Genomic DNA, 16,254 nt, shown 5'->3' on the forward strand with positions numbered 1-16,254 from the left:
TTCAAATCCCAGCAACCACATGGTGGCTCACAACCATCTGTAATGAGATCTGACGCCCTCTTCCGGTGCGGTGCGTCTGAAGACAGCTACAGTGAATTAAGCCATAGCAAGCAGGGACCGGAGTGAGCGGGACCAGAGCGATTGGGGCTGGAGCAAGCCAAGCTGGAGGGAGCGGGGCCGGCAGAGGTCCTGAGCTCAATTCCCAGCAGCCACACACATGATGGCTCACGGCCATCTGTACAGCTACAGCGTACTCATACACATAAACTAAATAAATCTTTATAAAAAAAAAAAAGTAAAAATGTGAAGCAGAGGTAAGTAGAAGATAGCCAGAGGCCTGCCCACCATTGTGTGGCCTGCTCGCAGCAGGAGCCAATATGGCAACGTGCAACCACATGGCAGAGATGGGGGAGAACGAGAAGTGGAGTGCTTTGAGCATTATGAAGACAGGTGGAACTGGAGAGAACGTGGAGAGGAACAACCTAATGTGAGTAGCCTGCCCTGCCATCCGAGGCCGTGGGGAAGGTCCCCCCATCCCTCTGTACTGCCACTGAAGGCCAGGTCTGGACCTGTGGCCATGCAATGACAGGGGTCTGTATCAATGTCCATGGCTCAGACTACCACCAAAGGCTACGGGGACAACCCCTGGTCTGGGCTGCTGTCTGGGACCATCTTGATGTTCCAGGGTTATGTAGAACCGGTCCCTCCTCTCACTGGCTGCTAGCAAGGCTTGCACCTCACCTGGGCAGCACAGCAGTGAGCCTGAGACTTAGTGGTAAGAGTATGGGTGAACCGGACTGAGGATGTGAGAAGGGGAGAGCTGGCCCTGCCCCTTGCTGGTCTTGGCATTCGGTGACCTATCTGGAGCAGAGAACTGGCTGCTGACTGATCAACTCAGCTACCACCAAGGCCCAGATCCAGGACTTTGAGTTGGTCCACCCCAATATTTACTGTACCGGTCTGGCTGGTGTGAAGTTGGCTGGTCCTCTGGGGTGAGTAGGGAGGCTAACTATAGGAAAGATAGAAAAAGATGCAGAAGATGGTATGGGAGGGCTGCAGGTCATTACCGGGCCAGCCCGGAGTGCACTTCCCATGGCCTTCTTACACTACAGTACCGTGAGAAGCAAAGCCACAAGCTAAACAGAAACAATTTTGCTGAAATATACACAAGACATTTGTTCTCACCCAACCCCCCCTCCATTCCTTCCACCAAGGTCAATAGAATCCTCAGCTTCTTGCCTCGTGCCTCAAGTGCACCTCCTCCTATCGTTCCATGCCTCAGCAGGCCGGGAAATCTGCCCACAGACCCTGACCTGCCTTGACTCTGCCTGCCAGGCAGACTTTTTTTTTTCCTCTGCTTCAGAGAAGCAGCTCCCGACAATTCATCCCATCTACGAACTGCTACTGTGTGAAGGGGCCAGTCAGTAGATCCAAAGCTGCAGTATCTCCATGACACGGGGCGACAACAGAACAGCTGAGAGGATATCCCAAATGTGGTCCTCTGGCCTCTACACACTGGCCCCGGCACATAGACACCCTTCCACACACAGACACACACACACACACAGAGACACACACACACGATATAACAGATTAAGAGAAAGCTTCAATCTTGGACTAGTTTCTTAAGCTATTCAGGGGCTCATGACCCATCAAGGGCATGGCTGAAATCCAAATTCAAGTTGGCCTGTCTCAGAATCCAGGATGGTTATTCCTGCTGCTTCTCTGTAGGGGCTCCATTTCAGGTGACTTTGCTGGCATTTATTTTTAACCTAAACTGCACAACTCCCCACTACAGCTGTTCGCCTACTGAAGCCGATGGATTGTGAGCAGCTCTGTCTAAGAGCGCTGCCTTGGAGCACACAGCACCACTGAACTCCAATGGTGTTCCTTTCTACAGCTGGAACTGAGAGATAACTACCCTAAGTCAAAGCTAGTAAAACAAGGAACTGCAAGCCATTTTCACTGACAGCAGCAGGCTTCCTTCTGTCCCCTCCCTCAGACTTAGTATTTGAAGTTTTATGGTAGTTAACATTGGCATCATAACATTCACGATAACTGGGTGGCAAGCCAGCTAGACGGCCTGAATGTTGATACCCCAAACTGAAACCATCCTGTGACCACACTCAAGCTTTCAGTCACTGCTAGGACATAACCTGTAGGTGCGTTGTTCTTGATCTGATAGGCCCCAGCAGGCCTGAGGGTGCCAAACATTACGTCAACAGGTTCGGTCTTTTATCCTTTTGCCCCTTGCTGAAAACCATTAGCTAGGCTCACCTAATTAATATGCCCAATCAAAATGAAATGCCTCATCCTAACACAAGACTTTCCCATTTCCCTTCATAAACCGCCATTTTCCTCTGGGCCAGGTTTATCTCCTCTCTATCCTGAGGTAATGCTTTCTCTTTGGAGCAAATAAATCTCCTTTGTGCTGACAACTTGGTCTTGGTGTGTCTTGTGTGGACATCCATCCTTTCACTGAGGTTTCAAAACCCACTTACTTTTCAATGCTATCCTCCTTAGTAAATTAGGTCAAAGGCAGCCCTCACTCATGCTTGCTGAATTCACCATTAAGCCAAGTCCTCTGTGCCACCCCCACCCCATCTCCCTTGCCAGGAGTAGAATGGTAAAGCAATTCTGGGAACAATAATCTAGTCTACTGCTGTAAGCTTGTGTTTACAACTGCTCCAAGCTCTCAGCTGTTCAAAACTTGACTGGCTGAGCTGACATTTGACAGGCTGTACACATGGCATCACATAGACCCTAGGATAGAGCTCCTCTTCTGCTTTCCCACTAGACATCTGCTTTGCATTACCATGGTTGGGCATCCTGGGCTCTGATGACTACATACAATTTTCATTTTTTAACATTCTGGCAATAGGATCCCTGTCTTAATGTTCCTATCGATATGATCAAACACCATGACCAAAGCAATCTGAGGAGGGTTTATCCAACTTACACATCCTGCGTCACAGACCACTGAGGGAAGCCAAGGCAACAACTAAACCAGGCAGGAACCTGAGGCAAAAGCTGATCTACAGCCATGGAGGGTTGCTGCTTACTGGCTTGCTCCTCATGGGACTGCTCCACCTACTTTCTTTTAAAATCCAGGACTATCAGCCCAAGGGTAACATCACCCACCATGCGCTGGGTCCTGCCACACCAATAACTAAGATAATGCCCTACAGTCTTGCCTACAGCCCAATCTTATGGAGGCATTCTCTTAGCTTAGTGAATCTTGGTTTTGTCAAGCTGACATGAAACAACCCAGCACAACTGCCCTACATGGAACTATTTCAATATGAAATAATCTTACCATATCCCCAGACCCACCCTTACTGAACATAGGGAGAAGAGCCTGGTGTTAATGCAATACCTAAACCAGGCATCACTTATACAAATGAATAACAGATGATAAAAATAATACCTCAACAGAATGAACTTACAGAGATTGTAGGGAAAATCAGGCCCCGAACCTTGAATTTTCTAAGATTTTGATTTTATGCCATTTCATTTTGTACAACCTAAAACCCTTCCAACCCCATGCCAACCATCTGAAGACACACAAAGTGGCCCACGTAGTCATGTTTAAAAAAATCCTATGCATGCTTATGTGCTTACCTTTTTACAGTTGTTTTTCAAAACAAATGCCTATGACATAAACATTGTGAAGTCCAAAGGAAACACTACTCCCAGGGGCTAGACAAAAGCCAGCATTCCTCAGGACTACCACAGAGCCATTTCCTTATCACTGGCAGAAGGGACACGTAGCTATCTGTTGTGCCTATTAGCCCATCAAAAAGCAGCCTGGTCTCCAGGATCCCTCGGCATCGCAGAACCTGCTGCACATTCCAGAGTCATGCTGGCACACACTCTTTCCTTACACAGAACTCCAGTCCATGGGTTTCTCATTCCCGTGACCCTGCTCTCTCTGCCACACACTCTCTCCTTACACTCCAGCCCATGGGTTTCTCATTCCCGTGACCCTGCTCTCTCTGCCACACACTCTTTCCTTACACAGACTCCAGCCCATGGGTTTCTCATTCCCATGACCCTGCTCTCTCTGCCACACACTCTCGGCTCTCTGTTGTCTTCCTCTCTTGCACCCCCTCCTTGGTCCTCTTGTCTTCTCCCTTTGGCCTTCCCCATCTCTCCTCGCCTGGCCAGGCCCAATCTGTGGGCCATGTTCAGTCTACTACTTTTTCTCTCTTCGACTCTGGCTGGCCTCTCCTCATAGCTACAATAAAAGCCTCTGCCTGACCCTATCTGGGAGCAGTCATGTCCTCAGTTTATACAGATATGTAGTAGAACTTCTGAGGGTGGGGGTGGGGGAATCAACTCTCCTTCCTAGAGATACTCCAGTGACCCTTCCTAGAAATATTCAGGAAAGTGAAAAGCTAAGCTAAGATGTCCAAGGGGTATCAAACATCTGTGCTCAAAGTGAGGGAAAGTCCCACACCCAACAGACCTTGTATGTCACCATCATGCAGTGATGGCATGGGCTCAACCAAAAGGCTACAGTATGTGTCAGGGCCTTTAGATACTGGACCATTTCAGTTCTAGCCTTGGCAACAAGGAGAAACATGCCAAACACTTCAAGGGCAACATTTGGGCTGAAGCGAAACACATGAGGGACTGCCTTAGATTGGGTTTAACTGCTGTGAAGAGACACCATAACCACGGTAGCATTTAATTGGGGCTTGCTACAGCTTCAGTCCATTATCGTCATGGCAGGAAGCATGGCAGCATATAAGCAGGCATGGAGCTGGAGGAGCTGAGAGTTCTACATCTTGTTTAGAAGACTGATTTCCAGGAATCTAAAATTCACCCCCAGGAACACACTTCCTCCAACAAGGTCACACCTTCTAGTAATGGAACTCCCTAGGCCAAGCATATTCAAACCACCACAGGGACACACTTGGGTGACAACATGACATGCAGACTGCACTATACTAATGGTATATTGTCACACAGCACTCGTCTACTTCAGTTGTGTCTGCATGACAGGTCTAAAAAACCTGATCATAGACCTGAGGCGTATGCTACACAGAGAGCCAGTCTCCTGAGGTGGTCAGTCGCTGACATCTCCTAGTTCTGATGTGTTCCAGACTGGTCTCTGCTAAGTCTGTGGAGAGATCTACGTGCTTTCTTTATTCAGGCATAAAGATGCCCTGGGAAATATTTCATTATAGCTAAAACTGAGATTTAACTTTGTTTCCTGGCCTCCACAGTGTTTCAATGATCCTAATTGATTTCCTAGCTGTTATTAGCTTGGAATTTTTACAAGGGAAGCTGCCTTATCAGACAGGGTATCCCCAGAGTTAGCAATAAAAGTCAGGCATTATTGCCTACTGATTCCCACAAGGAAGCTACCTTATCAGACAGGGTGTCTCCAGAGTTAGAGATAGAAGTCAAACACTATTGCTATCTGTAAACATAGAACTCTAAGAGCAGTACCACACAAGGCAGAATTGCTTTACAAACTAGAGAGTAGCCCAAAAGCTTCCTGAACTAACGTTTGTGTTACAAGCCAAACCATTCCCAGAAGCTGCTAGAATGGGACCTCCTGGTGCTTACCTGCTTCTGACCAGAGTTTGCTTAGGGCTGCCAAGATGGCCCAGCGGGGAAGAGCACGACTGCTCTTCCGAAGGAATCTTTACACCTGGCTGTTTGACTTCACTGACTTTGATGTGACTGCTACCTGCCTAGTGATCCCCGAGATTTGCCCTGCTTCTGTATACTATATAAGCCTGATTCTTATTTTGTGCAAATGAACTCAGATCCCACACTTCTTTGTGTTTCTGTTTGTCATGCGCTGAATTCCTTGCCCACCAGGCCAGAACTCTCATCACCCCAGGGAACAAGGGGTCCCCGCAGAAACCCAGTCCAAGGCAGTATATTACATAGTAATGTTCTATAGATATGGTATTACATTATGAACTGATCCTAGAAATAAGCTCATAAACCTCAGGTTAGCAGTGTGAAGGAAATGGCAGGGGCGAGCATAAAGACTCCAAATGCTTTTGATAATGCCCCTAGAAGAGCTAAAGCAAATGTGAAAAGTAAATCGTTAAAGCTGGAAAACGTCAAAAGAAGAAAGTAAACTACAGCAAATGAGGACGGGAACAGAACTGCTGGGCCACTGGCTCACAATGGTCCCTACTACTGGAATGGGAGGCCCACTGTACAGATGTGTAATTCCACTCTCTGCTGCCATCTAGTGTTCTCAGGAATTAGAACCAAGTACACATGGAAACAGGAACCAAGCACAAATCAAGATTTTACCTGAGGCATTTCCTTACTAGAAAATATAACTTGGTAATAAACTGTGACTTCCTAAAATCTATGAACACCCCCCTCATTGATGATTACCTTGAGACCCAAATGGGAAGATTTTTATTCCTTCAGAGGGATGAGAATTCACTTACTATACATGCTCACCAAATTTTAATAAATTCAAACATTACCAATAGATTATAAATTCTGCCTAATTACAAAGTGCCAAATAGTTGGCAAACCCCAAAATACTTGGCAAAGAGAGGGACAGCAAAAACTCTGACTCCCAAGAGTTAATTTTTAACTTACAATTTTTCAAGTAAACTGTTTTCCCAAGTCTAATATATTTGTATCTTCGGCACTACATAAAATTAGCAATATACCTTGAATTACATTAGCAGACAGAATAGACTTGCTACTTTTTGGAGACTAACTTCAGGAAACCTGACTGCTCCAATGTGAAACAGATCTCAGAACAGTAAGCTTGTTTTGCTCATATTGCATGTAGTCCCACAAATAGATCTTTTTGACAATGTCCTCAGTGGCCTGTGCGACTTTTCTTTGGGTACAAACTCACAAAGGAGCTCGGGCACACCAGACACCCTGGTAACAGTGACCACCTCAGGTCTTGTATTTGGGGATGGGTTCTCCTTCACTGCACTGTTGTGGTCCAGGCAGAACTTGAGGTGTTCCTTCCCCTCGTGTGAAGTCCTCCTATGAAGTCAGGACTACAGACCCTGAACCACTAGGAGGGACAAACGTGAACACTAGCTTTCTTTAGCTGAGACTGCGGATCCTGAAACTGAAGGCCAACGTTTCCAACAGCATTACAGGAGCTACCACCATCCCCTCTAAAGTAGAGTACAAATGACCATGCTTGCTTCTCACTATTTACCTTGAAAATCTCACGCGAGGCAGCCAGGCTCCCTGACCATCACATGTCTTATTAACCTAGCAAGTTAATCTCTAAAGCAAGCCCCACTGCCCACAGCAGCTCCCTCCTTCCAAGCCCCCACTGCCCACACAGCAGCTCCCTCCTTCCATCCAACAGCGAACTCTGCAGTTCTGGGTGCCAGTGTGGTGAGAGCTGCACACAGAGAACAAGCACCATGAGGCTCTCAACACCACAGCATGGAAACAACTCACAAAATGACCGCTACAACGTAGGCTCATAAAACGTCACAAGGTTGTTCGCTTTGTTTTGCACTGGTAGTTCCCATTTGCAAATTAAAAACCTCTACTAGCAATCTGGACTTTAGGATAACTGCTCGGGTATAAAGCAGTATCTAAAGTGACTTACAGCACCCTTTCAGAAAAGCAACTTTATAGTTTCTTACACACAAGGGCAACTGGAAAGCAAGAAACAGTTCTTAAATCTAAATGGGATGTATAATTAAGTAGATGAAACGTCCACATCCTTAAGCAAAATTTGTTCTCACATTTGTTTTTCAGGAATCAAAGAGCTCATGTTGGGACACAGACTACAAATTTGTACATAGTCTTTGATTTTCTTATCGGTATCACAGCAAAGCCAGTCAAATGCATAGAGAAGTTCATGCCTGGGCTGCATACTTGGGCTTTATTCATTTCTGCAACCACGAATGTGTTAAGATGTTTTCAAGTTATGTTCTTAAGGATCAATGTAAATTGTTGGCCTTTCCATCTCCTCCCTAGTTCCCAAACAGCCTTAGTAATAAACGAATGCATAGGCCTGATGCTAAGCTTTCTCCTCAATTAGCTCACAACTGTTATTAACCTATTTGCCACTTACTTACCTCTCCTCAGTTTCATTCACCTGACTCCCTCTGAGTCCGGGTGAATAATCTTCTGCATCTAACTGTATCCCAGAGTCGCCCCCACCCCCATTCTCCCTGCCAACTGCCCCATCTTCTAATCCAACCTCCGTTTACTGGCCATCAGCTTTTTATTAATAAGTGATGCTTCCACACAGTACACAAGAGGTCATGCCAACAGATCAATATTCAAACCCTGTAGCACCAACCTCTGGATGACTAGACATTCCCAAAATGCCACTCTGCAGGTGTAGCTTCTCCCCACACACTATCAAATGCATTTGAAAACTCAGCTGCTCCCATATCCTATTGAAAACTAAGCAAGTGTTCAAGTAACTTTTGCTTTTAATGTGAAAACAATTGGCACATCATTAAATTTTATTTATTCACATATTTTAACTTCTCTTGAGACTACAAAGCTTCTGATTTTGTCCTATCTTAAAACAACAAAAGCCACTCCTCCCCCTAACTCACATAGATCAAGAGTCTATGAACCAGAGTCACTCAACAGGAGTAAGCAATGTTCCAGGGAAACTACTGTGTGAATGTTTCTAAAGCAGCAATTGTCAACTCAATGCAAGCAATTGGAGCTTGCATTTTAAACCTTATTAAAAGGTCAATTTTTTGTTGCTTTTCATCTTTTAAAACCTGCTCACATGAAGCATTTTTAAAGGTAACAGGCAAAAATAATTCCACACTAACACCAACACTAAGAAGATTTTAACACATGCATGAGTACTACTGAAATACAATTTGTGAACTTACTTTTTTTTCCAAGTATCTTTTTAAGGTAGTAAGCATATACTCAGAACACAATTAAAGATTGTTACAAATACAAGAATGAGCAAAATTAAGGTTATAGAAAGAATGAGGGAAGCGGTGCATTTAGTTGAGTGTAAGGCCTTGCTAGACTGCCTTCAGTGTTAGCGACAGCCTCCTTCGTGCTTACAAACACAAAGCAAGGCTCTCAACATGTAAGCATGACAACTACTTTATTATAGAGACAGAACTGGACTTCTTTCCAAGGACTTGGTAGGAAAATAATCTGATCCCGTTCCTCAAAGTAATTAAAAAGAACAAAACATGGAGTCTCCTAAGAAAAGCAGTCGAGAGAAGTCTATGTGTATTTTCAAAAGCACTACATACTGTACTTTATAAAATGTCAACCAAAAATACAATGTGCTTTACAGCCGTCCCACGGACACTGCAGCCAGAACAAGAATGCACACACATCAGAGAAGACAAACAGTAGGTGCGACTGGCGGCCTCAAGCCTTTAGAGGAACTGGGTTCTTACTTCAGCTGTTTACCAAACTCAAATGCCTTACTTTTTACAGCTATAATCAGGAAGCTCTAACTGCGTCTACCAGCCCGTGAAAAGTTTTCCTCAGCCCGTGTAAGGCCTGACTCCTCCCCTACAAAACAAAGGGGCTGAGAAACAGAACTGAACTGCAGGGAACATTTCTATAAAATGGGATTTTTCTTTTTGAAATTTTCTTTAAAAAAAAAAGGGGGGGGTGTAAGAAATATCAAGTTTGAACTTATCACCATTGCTTGATTTTATAAAGAACTTTAGACCAAAGAAGGAGCTGCTGATTCTACACTTAGAGGATAAAAATGTAAGATTTTCTCATGCTCTTTCAGCTTTGGGGAGAGAGCTTACTGCAGCAGTAATGCAAACAGCATCACCCATGCAGGAGCAAGCATCACTTCTGGTTTGGTCGGCTGGCTTTTTCAGTAACTGGTACACAAGAAGTCTTATAAAAGTCATCAGGGAATAACAATGTATTACATATAATCTGAGAAATTAAAGACAATCCAGAGGCCTGACAACACACCTGTGCACACCTGTAACACACGTCATGCACAGTAAGCCCTATAACCCAGTTTCTTCCCCAACAGAGTCCAATTCTCACAAAACGAACACCTAGTTTTGACAACACACAATCACTTGTATGTACTATATTCTCAGCTGAAAGCATACTTTCTGCTTCTAAGTTCATCTCAGTACAAGTGGTCTAAATTGAGGCATAAGACTCCAGGGAAGCACCAGGCACACGTAACCAGTACTGTAATTTTCACATGCCTAACACTGATTTGTTCTTCAAAAACTAAATACCCAAGGTCCACAAAGTACCACTAATTTCCATAACAGAAAAACCAGTTCTTTGCAGCTACTAAGAAATACATTAAAAAGCAGAACTCTTTAGTACACCAAGTATTTAAAATACAGGACAATTAAGCCTTCCTTGAGAAGACAGTTTAAAAAAGAAAAAAAACTGGAATCAACTGAACATGGTACAGTCAGCTGGCATACACGAAACTCAAGATTACAGTACCTTTACATTTCCAAATGTTTTAATTAATGTGTTCCAAATACCTATGTTGGCTTAAAATCTTGTCACTTCTTAAAACAGAATGAAGACTTTAAATTACAAATAATCAAGGACTGGGAAGAGTTTCATACAAAAGAAAAGTACTCACTATAAAGTCAAATTTCGCTGGGTGGGTAGCAGTGGCACACACCTTTAATCCTAGCGCTCAGAAGACAGAGGCAGGTGGATTTCTGAGTCCAAGGCCAGCCTGGTCTACAGAGTGAGTTCCAGGATTGCCAAGGCTACCCAGAGAAGCCCTATCTTGAAAAAGCAAAGCAAAGCAAACAAATCAATAAGGCCCAACAAAGTTCACTACAGAGTCAACGTCGTGGCTCATCCCACCCAACCCAGCACAAATGACATGACAAACACAAACAAGCTATCGAGCAAGAATCTGTTAACAGTTTTATTTTTTTTTTATGTTAAATACCATGGGACAGGATTGTAAGGATGAAAAACTCAGTCAACAAACTGCCTCACAAGGGATAAGAAAAATTCTGCCATGATATTAGCAAAGGTAAAGGAGAAAATTTACACAGTAAGAGGCACCATTTCCCCCACAGAAAACCTCTTGGCATTTCCTGAATGAGTGGGATTAGCAATCTAAATAAATCATATTTCAAGAGGTAACAGCAACAGATAAAATTTAAAGGGATTATTAAAATAACATTTACAAGACTGAACAATTCTTGAACTCTTATTAAAACCACAAAGAAAGAACAATTCTTTATTTATGAATTTCATAAAGGACTGAATGTGCAACTGACATCTGCTAGTGATGATCTGATAATATACAATTTGTCCAGTAGCCGAACAGTTTGTTTTTATTGTTTTCTAACCGTAAGAGATCATTAAAGGCAAAGCCTATATGACGCTGTACACACACAAAAAAAAATGGTGGCCGTGGCCATGGTGACCGCGGCCACACTACCAATGAAATGGTAGGTAAACAAATCTTTTTCTGGTCGAGAGAAAAAAGAAACAGCACTGTGCATGCTTCACTCTACAAGATGAACTTCCCTAGAAAGAACCCAATGAAAATGGCCGCAATTACAACCAGAAGAGAAGGAAGAGGACTGGTAACGTTCTCTCTGAAGGACACAGCTGGGGTGGATCCAGGTTTATCCGAATGTGCTATCTTTCTGAGCCTTAGGCCTTCATCCTGGGGAACACACAAAACCAAGATGTTTAAACCGCACACACAGGTGAGCAGCGAAGCTCACAGTTCATAAAGCAGGTCAGAAGATGTGCATGGCTAGGAATAAATTCCCATCTACCTTGGAAACCTGTCGAATTAGGAAAAATTCTAAAACTGTATTAAAGTGATGGCTGAATAATTCTATAAATCTGCCAAAACAACCAAAATTAGTGCATTCATGTGATGTAAATTACACCTCAATAACAATGACTTTTAAAACTGAAATTGAGAAATTTATTCCTATAAAACATGTAAGCTTACTTCCAATAAGCCCTATGGCATTTTGGATTAGCTACAGCCATCAGCCAGAAACTATCAATAGCACATCTATACAGCAGGTTTACTGACTCAATAAAACTTGAAAATCCACATGGCAGACACACAAGTATTTGAGGTAGATAATATATTACAAGATTTAGAGAAAGGCAGCGTATTGTAGGGTGAAGCATCATTTTCATAGTCTTAGTATGTGCAAAACAAACACAAGGGATATATATAAAAGGGTCATCATGGAGCACAGACTGTATGCAATGTAGACTACATACAGGAACCCCTCTCTAAGCTCCTGCCTAGACTGGAAATTGCTTCTACGTGCTAAAGTACCTTATTTACTCCATGTAAAAGAATGAGCTGCCCCCTACTTAACACAAAGTCTACATTTCTGATAGTCCTATGATTTTTAGATGTGACTTTGCCCTGGCTTCTCCTAGTAAGGCAACAGTTTCTCAAAGCAGGTGGTTGTTATGACAGTATGTCACATGGTCCTGGGAAAATTACAGATACCTCTTAACTATATGGCTGGCTTTTATCGGGTGCTGTTTATAAAACCTAGGAAACTAGAGAATTTTTACTACCTCAATATAAACTATTTTATGCTCACACCACCATTCCCAACCACTTACACGGCATCTCCAGCTTCATTAGGGTTCAATTTACTGTTCTGGTGTAATATCTTTGACATTAGGAGTGTGAAGGGATACAGATCATCATCCGTTGCCCTCTGAATCCTCATCTTCCCTGGGCTAGGGACATGTGCTATGATCCTCTCAGGAGAGGCCCAGCACTCTGCTGCTGATTAGCAGTGCTAATGTGGTAAGCTAGGGAGGACATTCGAAAGGTGTTGTGTATTGAGTGCATTTTCAACTAGGGATATCTTCACTTTCCAATGGGTTTATCAGGAATATAATCCTATCAAATGTCAAAAAAAAAATCTTTTTTTAAAAGAAGTTCACTGATGTAGTCTTCAGACATAACAGAAGAGAACATTGGATTCCATTATAGATGGTTGTGAGCCACCACATGGTTGGTGGAATTTGAACTCAGGACCTCTAGAAGAGTAGTCAGTGCTCTTAACCATTGAGCCATCTCTCCAGCTCCTGAAAAAAATATCCTAACACTAACTAAAATATACCTGACCATTTTATTTCTATTACTAGGCTTTCAGAAACTTCATTTCTTTAATCTTACACTAATTAGCTCCAAGTAATAAGAACAATCAAACGAGTTAAATATATTAACACATTCCTTGCACCTTCATTCCAATTACCTCCTTTCCAACCCAGAAAACTTACTCTCAGGTGTCGGTTTTCTTCTGAGAGCTTCATCATCTCTCCCTGAAGTCGCTTGCACTCTTCCATCAGCTTCCTTGTCTCTGTATCGTTGAGCGAGACACTATGTGGTTTGGGCAGGGGTCCGTCTTGTTTGGCTGCATTCAGTGGGACAGCTTTGCTAGGTTCCATATCATTCTGTATTTCAAAGATATTGGGAATCTTTAACCAAAAAAATGTATGGATTTTTAACTAGTAAAAAAAAAAATCTAAGTTCTACATCTTTCTTTCCTAAAAATGTCATGAAAATATGACGAGTTTCAACTAATTAAGATTTATTAAGTAGCAAATATGATCATCTGTAGACAATTTTCAGTGGAGCATGTCAATAAATACCAGCAGTTAATCAAAATAAGCAGCCTACTTCTACTCCTACATCCTCGGTACTTACCTTAACATAACACTTAAAAGATACCATAACAACTTATATTTACATTCTTTACTCCAGAATTTCAAAAGCAAACAATTTCAAATGAAAGAAGATTCACTACTTCTCTTAATTAATTATTTACCCCTAGACACACACTTTGGCCAAGAACAGTCAGTTAAGGGAAATATGCTGAATGACAAGCTCCAGGTCATTTTTAATAGTCTGACTCTGCAGTCAAATGAGGTTTTAGGAATTGGAAGGTACAGAGACAACCTCATAATCATTCCAATAAATGTGTAACTACCTATATACAGCCAAAAACAATCTAATGTCTATTAAAGGGATAAAAGGAATGAAGAAGATACAAACATTGAAAGGGAAACAATAAAAAGAAAAATCGCTACAATGGGAAGCCATCCTTGCTATTAAATACAAATGATTATTTAAACTGACTCATTGTGATATTCTATTTAGGAGCAGGTTAAGACAACTCCCAGAACTGTTAAGGTCCAAATTCTTCCAACACCCTAAACACTTGGACACCCGTGGCAACACCAACATTATTTTCTAAGCCTGTGTTCTAAACTGTTCCAGTATCCTTAAAATCCAACGTGATGCCACCATATACAGTAACAGTATCAATATAAAGTTATCCTTTTCAATTTAGATTTTTAATTGTTAATTTTTAGAAGGCTTGAGAGGTTAAGTCAATATAACATTTGATAGAAAGCAGGAGACCTTGGATTTGCTATTAACCACAAAATTAAAATTATAAAAGGCAAGCTTTAATCCAGGTAATCATCACAAATCAAGGTATTTTTGACATCCCAAAGTAAATTTTATGACATCCCAAAGTAACACTTATATACCAAGATTATTAGAGGTTGTACATAATCGTTCTGGAAGCCAATGGGCTACAATGGGACAGATCCAGAATCACCCAGGACTGTAAACAAACCTCTCGGCACAGCTGGAAACTCTGTATTAAGTAAAGTGGGACAAGCCACCAGGAGGTGAGCACCAGCACTCCTCACTGCTTCCGGCCTGCAGATGCAGCCTGACAACCAGCTGCCCAGACTGGACTGTGCCCTCCAACTGTGAGCCACAATCAAGTTCTCCTGCAGCTGCCTGGGCCAGTACTTTAAGAGCAACAAGGTGTTCTAGTGCACAAAGCTTAACTACTCATTTGACCTGCAAGCAAGTCTTTCCAGCTAGAAGTTACGGGGCTGGCTGCGCCTCTCACTGACATGCTTGTTCTTCATCATCGTCTCCCAAATGCCCAACCAAACCCATCTCTAAAAGAGAAACCTTTACTTCATATTTTGCTAACATTTTTGAGTTTTTTTCTTCACAATAATTAAACTCACTTCAAATTGATTTTTCAAATCCCATCCTGCACAATTAAACTTGATTAAAAAAAAAAAAAAAGACATGACACGTCCATCTGCAAAGAGAGAACACTTAACAACAGGCAAACAGGGACTGGCGAGATGGCTCAGCGGGTAAGAGCACTAACTGCTCTTCTTCTGAAGGTCCTGGGTTCGGATCCCAGCAACCACATGGTGGCTCACAACCACCCGTAATGAGATCTGACACCTTCTTCTGGTGTGTCTGAAGACAGCTACAGTGAATTACACCTGAGCAAGCGGGGCCGGAGAGAGCGGGGCCGGAGAGAGCGGGGCCATCCTGACTTCAATTCCCAGCAGTCACACACGATAGCTCACGGTCATCTGTACAGCTACAGTGTACTCATACACATAAAGTAAATAAATAAATCTTAAAAAAAAAAAATAAAAAAACAGGCAAATAGAGTCCTTACACTGTGCTTAAGAATGAAGAAAGTACTATGCAGAAGATCTGTCTCATGTGTAGAAGGTCCTAGGCTCAACCTCCAGTACAGGAGCAAAAAACTGGGAGAAAAATCAGTGTTAGCCACATGCTTACTACAAAATTACATGAAGCTAGTAAATAATGTTAATGATTTTAAAAATAAAAAAATTAAATTCTTAAAAAAAAAATATGCTGGGTATGCCAGAGATAGGAGGATCTCTGTGAATTCAAGGCCAGCCTGGTGTACATAGTAAGTTCCAGTACAACCAGGACTATAAAGACAGACGGACAGACACAGACACACACACACACACACACACACACACACACACACACACACACACACACACACACCAGGCAGTGGTGGCACATGCCTTTAATCCCAGCACTTGGGAGGCAGAGGCAGATGGATTTCTGAGTTTGAGGCCAGCCTGATCTACAGAGTGAGTTCCAGGACAGCGAGGGCTACACAGAGAAACCCTGTCTCGGAAAAAAAACCCAACCAAACAAAACACACGCACACACACAAAATTGTATCGTGACCATTCTTGCTGTATCATTAACCAAGCAAACTCCTATTCATATGATCCTCCTGCATATTTCCATATGCATTTTATACAATGTGTAAGGCCCTTGGTTCAATTATCATCCAGGACGAAATAAAAAAGCAAGCATTCATGTAACTATACAGGCATGCATTCTGCTTTATGTATCTTTTAATTATTTAAAGTGGCACAATATCTTGTTAAATATTCCATTCTAGGACTATCAAAATCACTCAACATTTCACTTTTGTTAGAAGTCTG

The 16,254-nt window shown here is 42.6% G+C and overlaps 1 protein-coding gene across 2 annotated transcripts in view; it reads right to left on the reverse strand.

The window, feature by feature from the left end:
* Window positions 1-10,823: 10,823 nt before the first annotated feature.
* The window catches only part of Vapa (VAMP associated protein A), a 36,812-nt gene continuing 31,381 nt past the window's right edge, over window positions 10,824-16,254 (reverse strand). For both annotated transcript variants that reach the window (XM_031368603.1, XM_031368602.1), the window contains 2 exons: window positions 13,213-13,386; window positions 10,824-11,605 (listed from right to left, as the gene is read on the reverse strand). In XM_031368603.1, coding sequence (XP_031224463.1) covers window positions 11,447-11,605; window positions 13,213-13,386 — 333 coding nt within the window. In that variant the 3' untranslated portion in view covers window positions 10,824-11,446. The remainder of the gene's footprint in view (window positions 11,606-13,212; window positions 13,387-16,254) is intronic.

Source organism: Mastomys coucha, unplaced genomic scaffold (genome assembly GCF_008632895.1).
Source record: "Mastomys coucha isolate ucsf_1 unplaced genomic scaffold, UCSF_Mcou_1 pScaffold14, whole genome shotgun sequence".
Taxonomy (NCBI): Eukaryota; Metazoa; Chordata; class Mammalia; order Rodentia; family Muridae; genus Mastomys; species Mastomys coucha.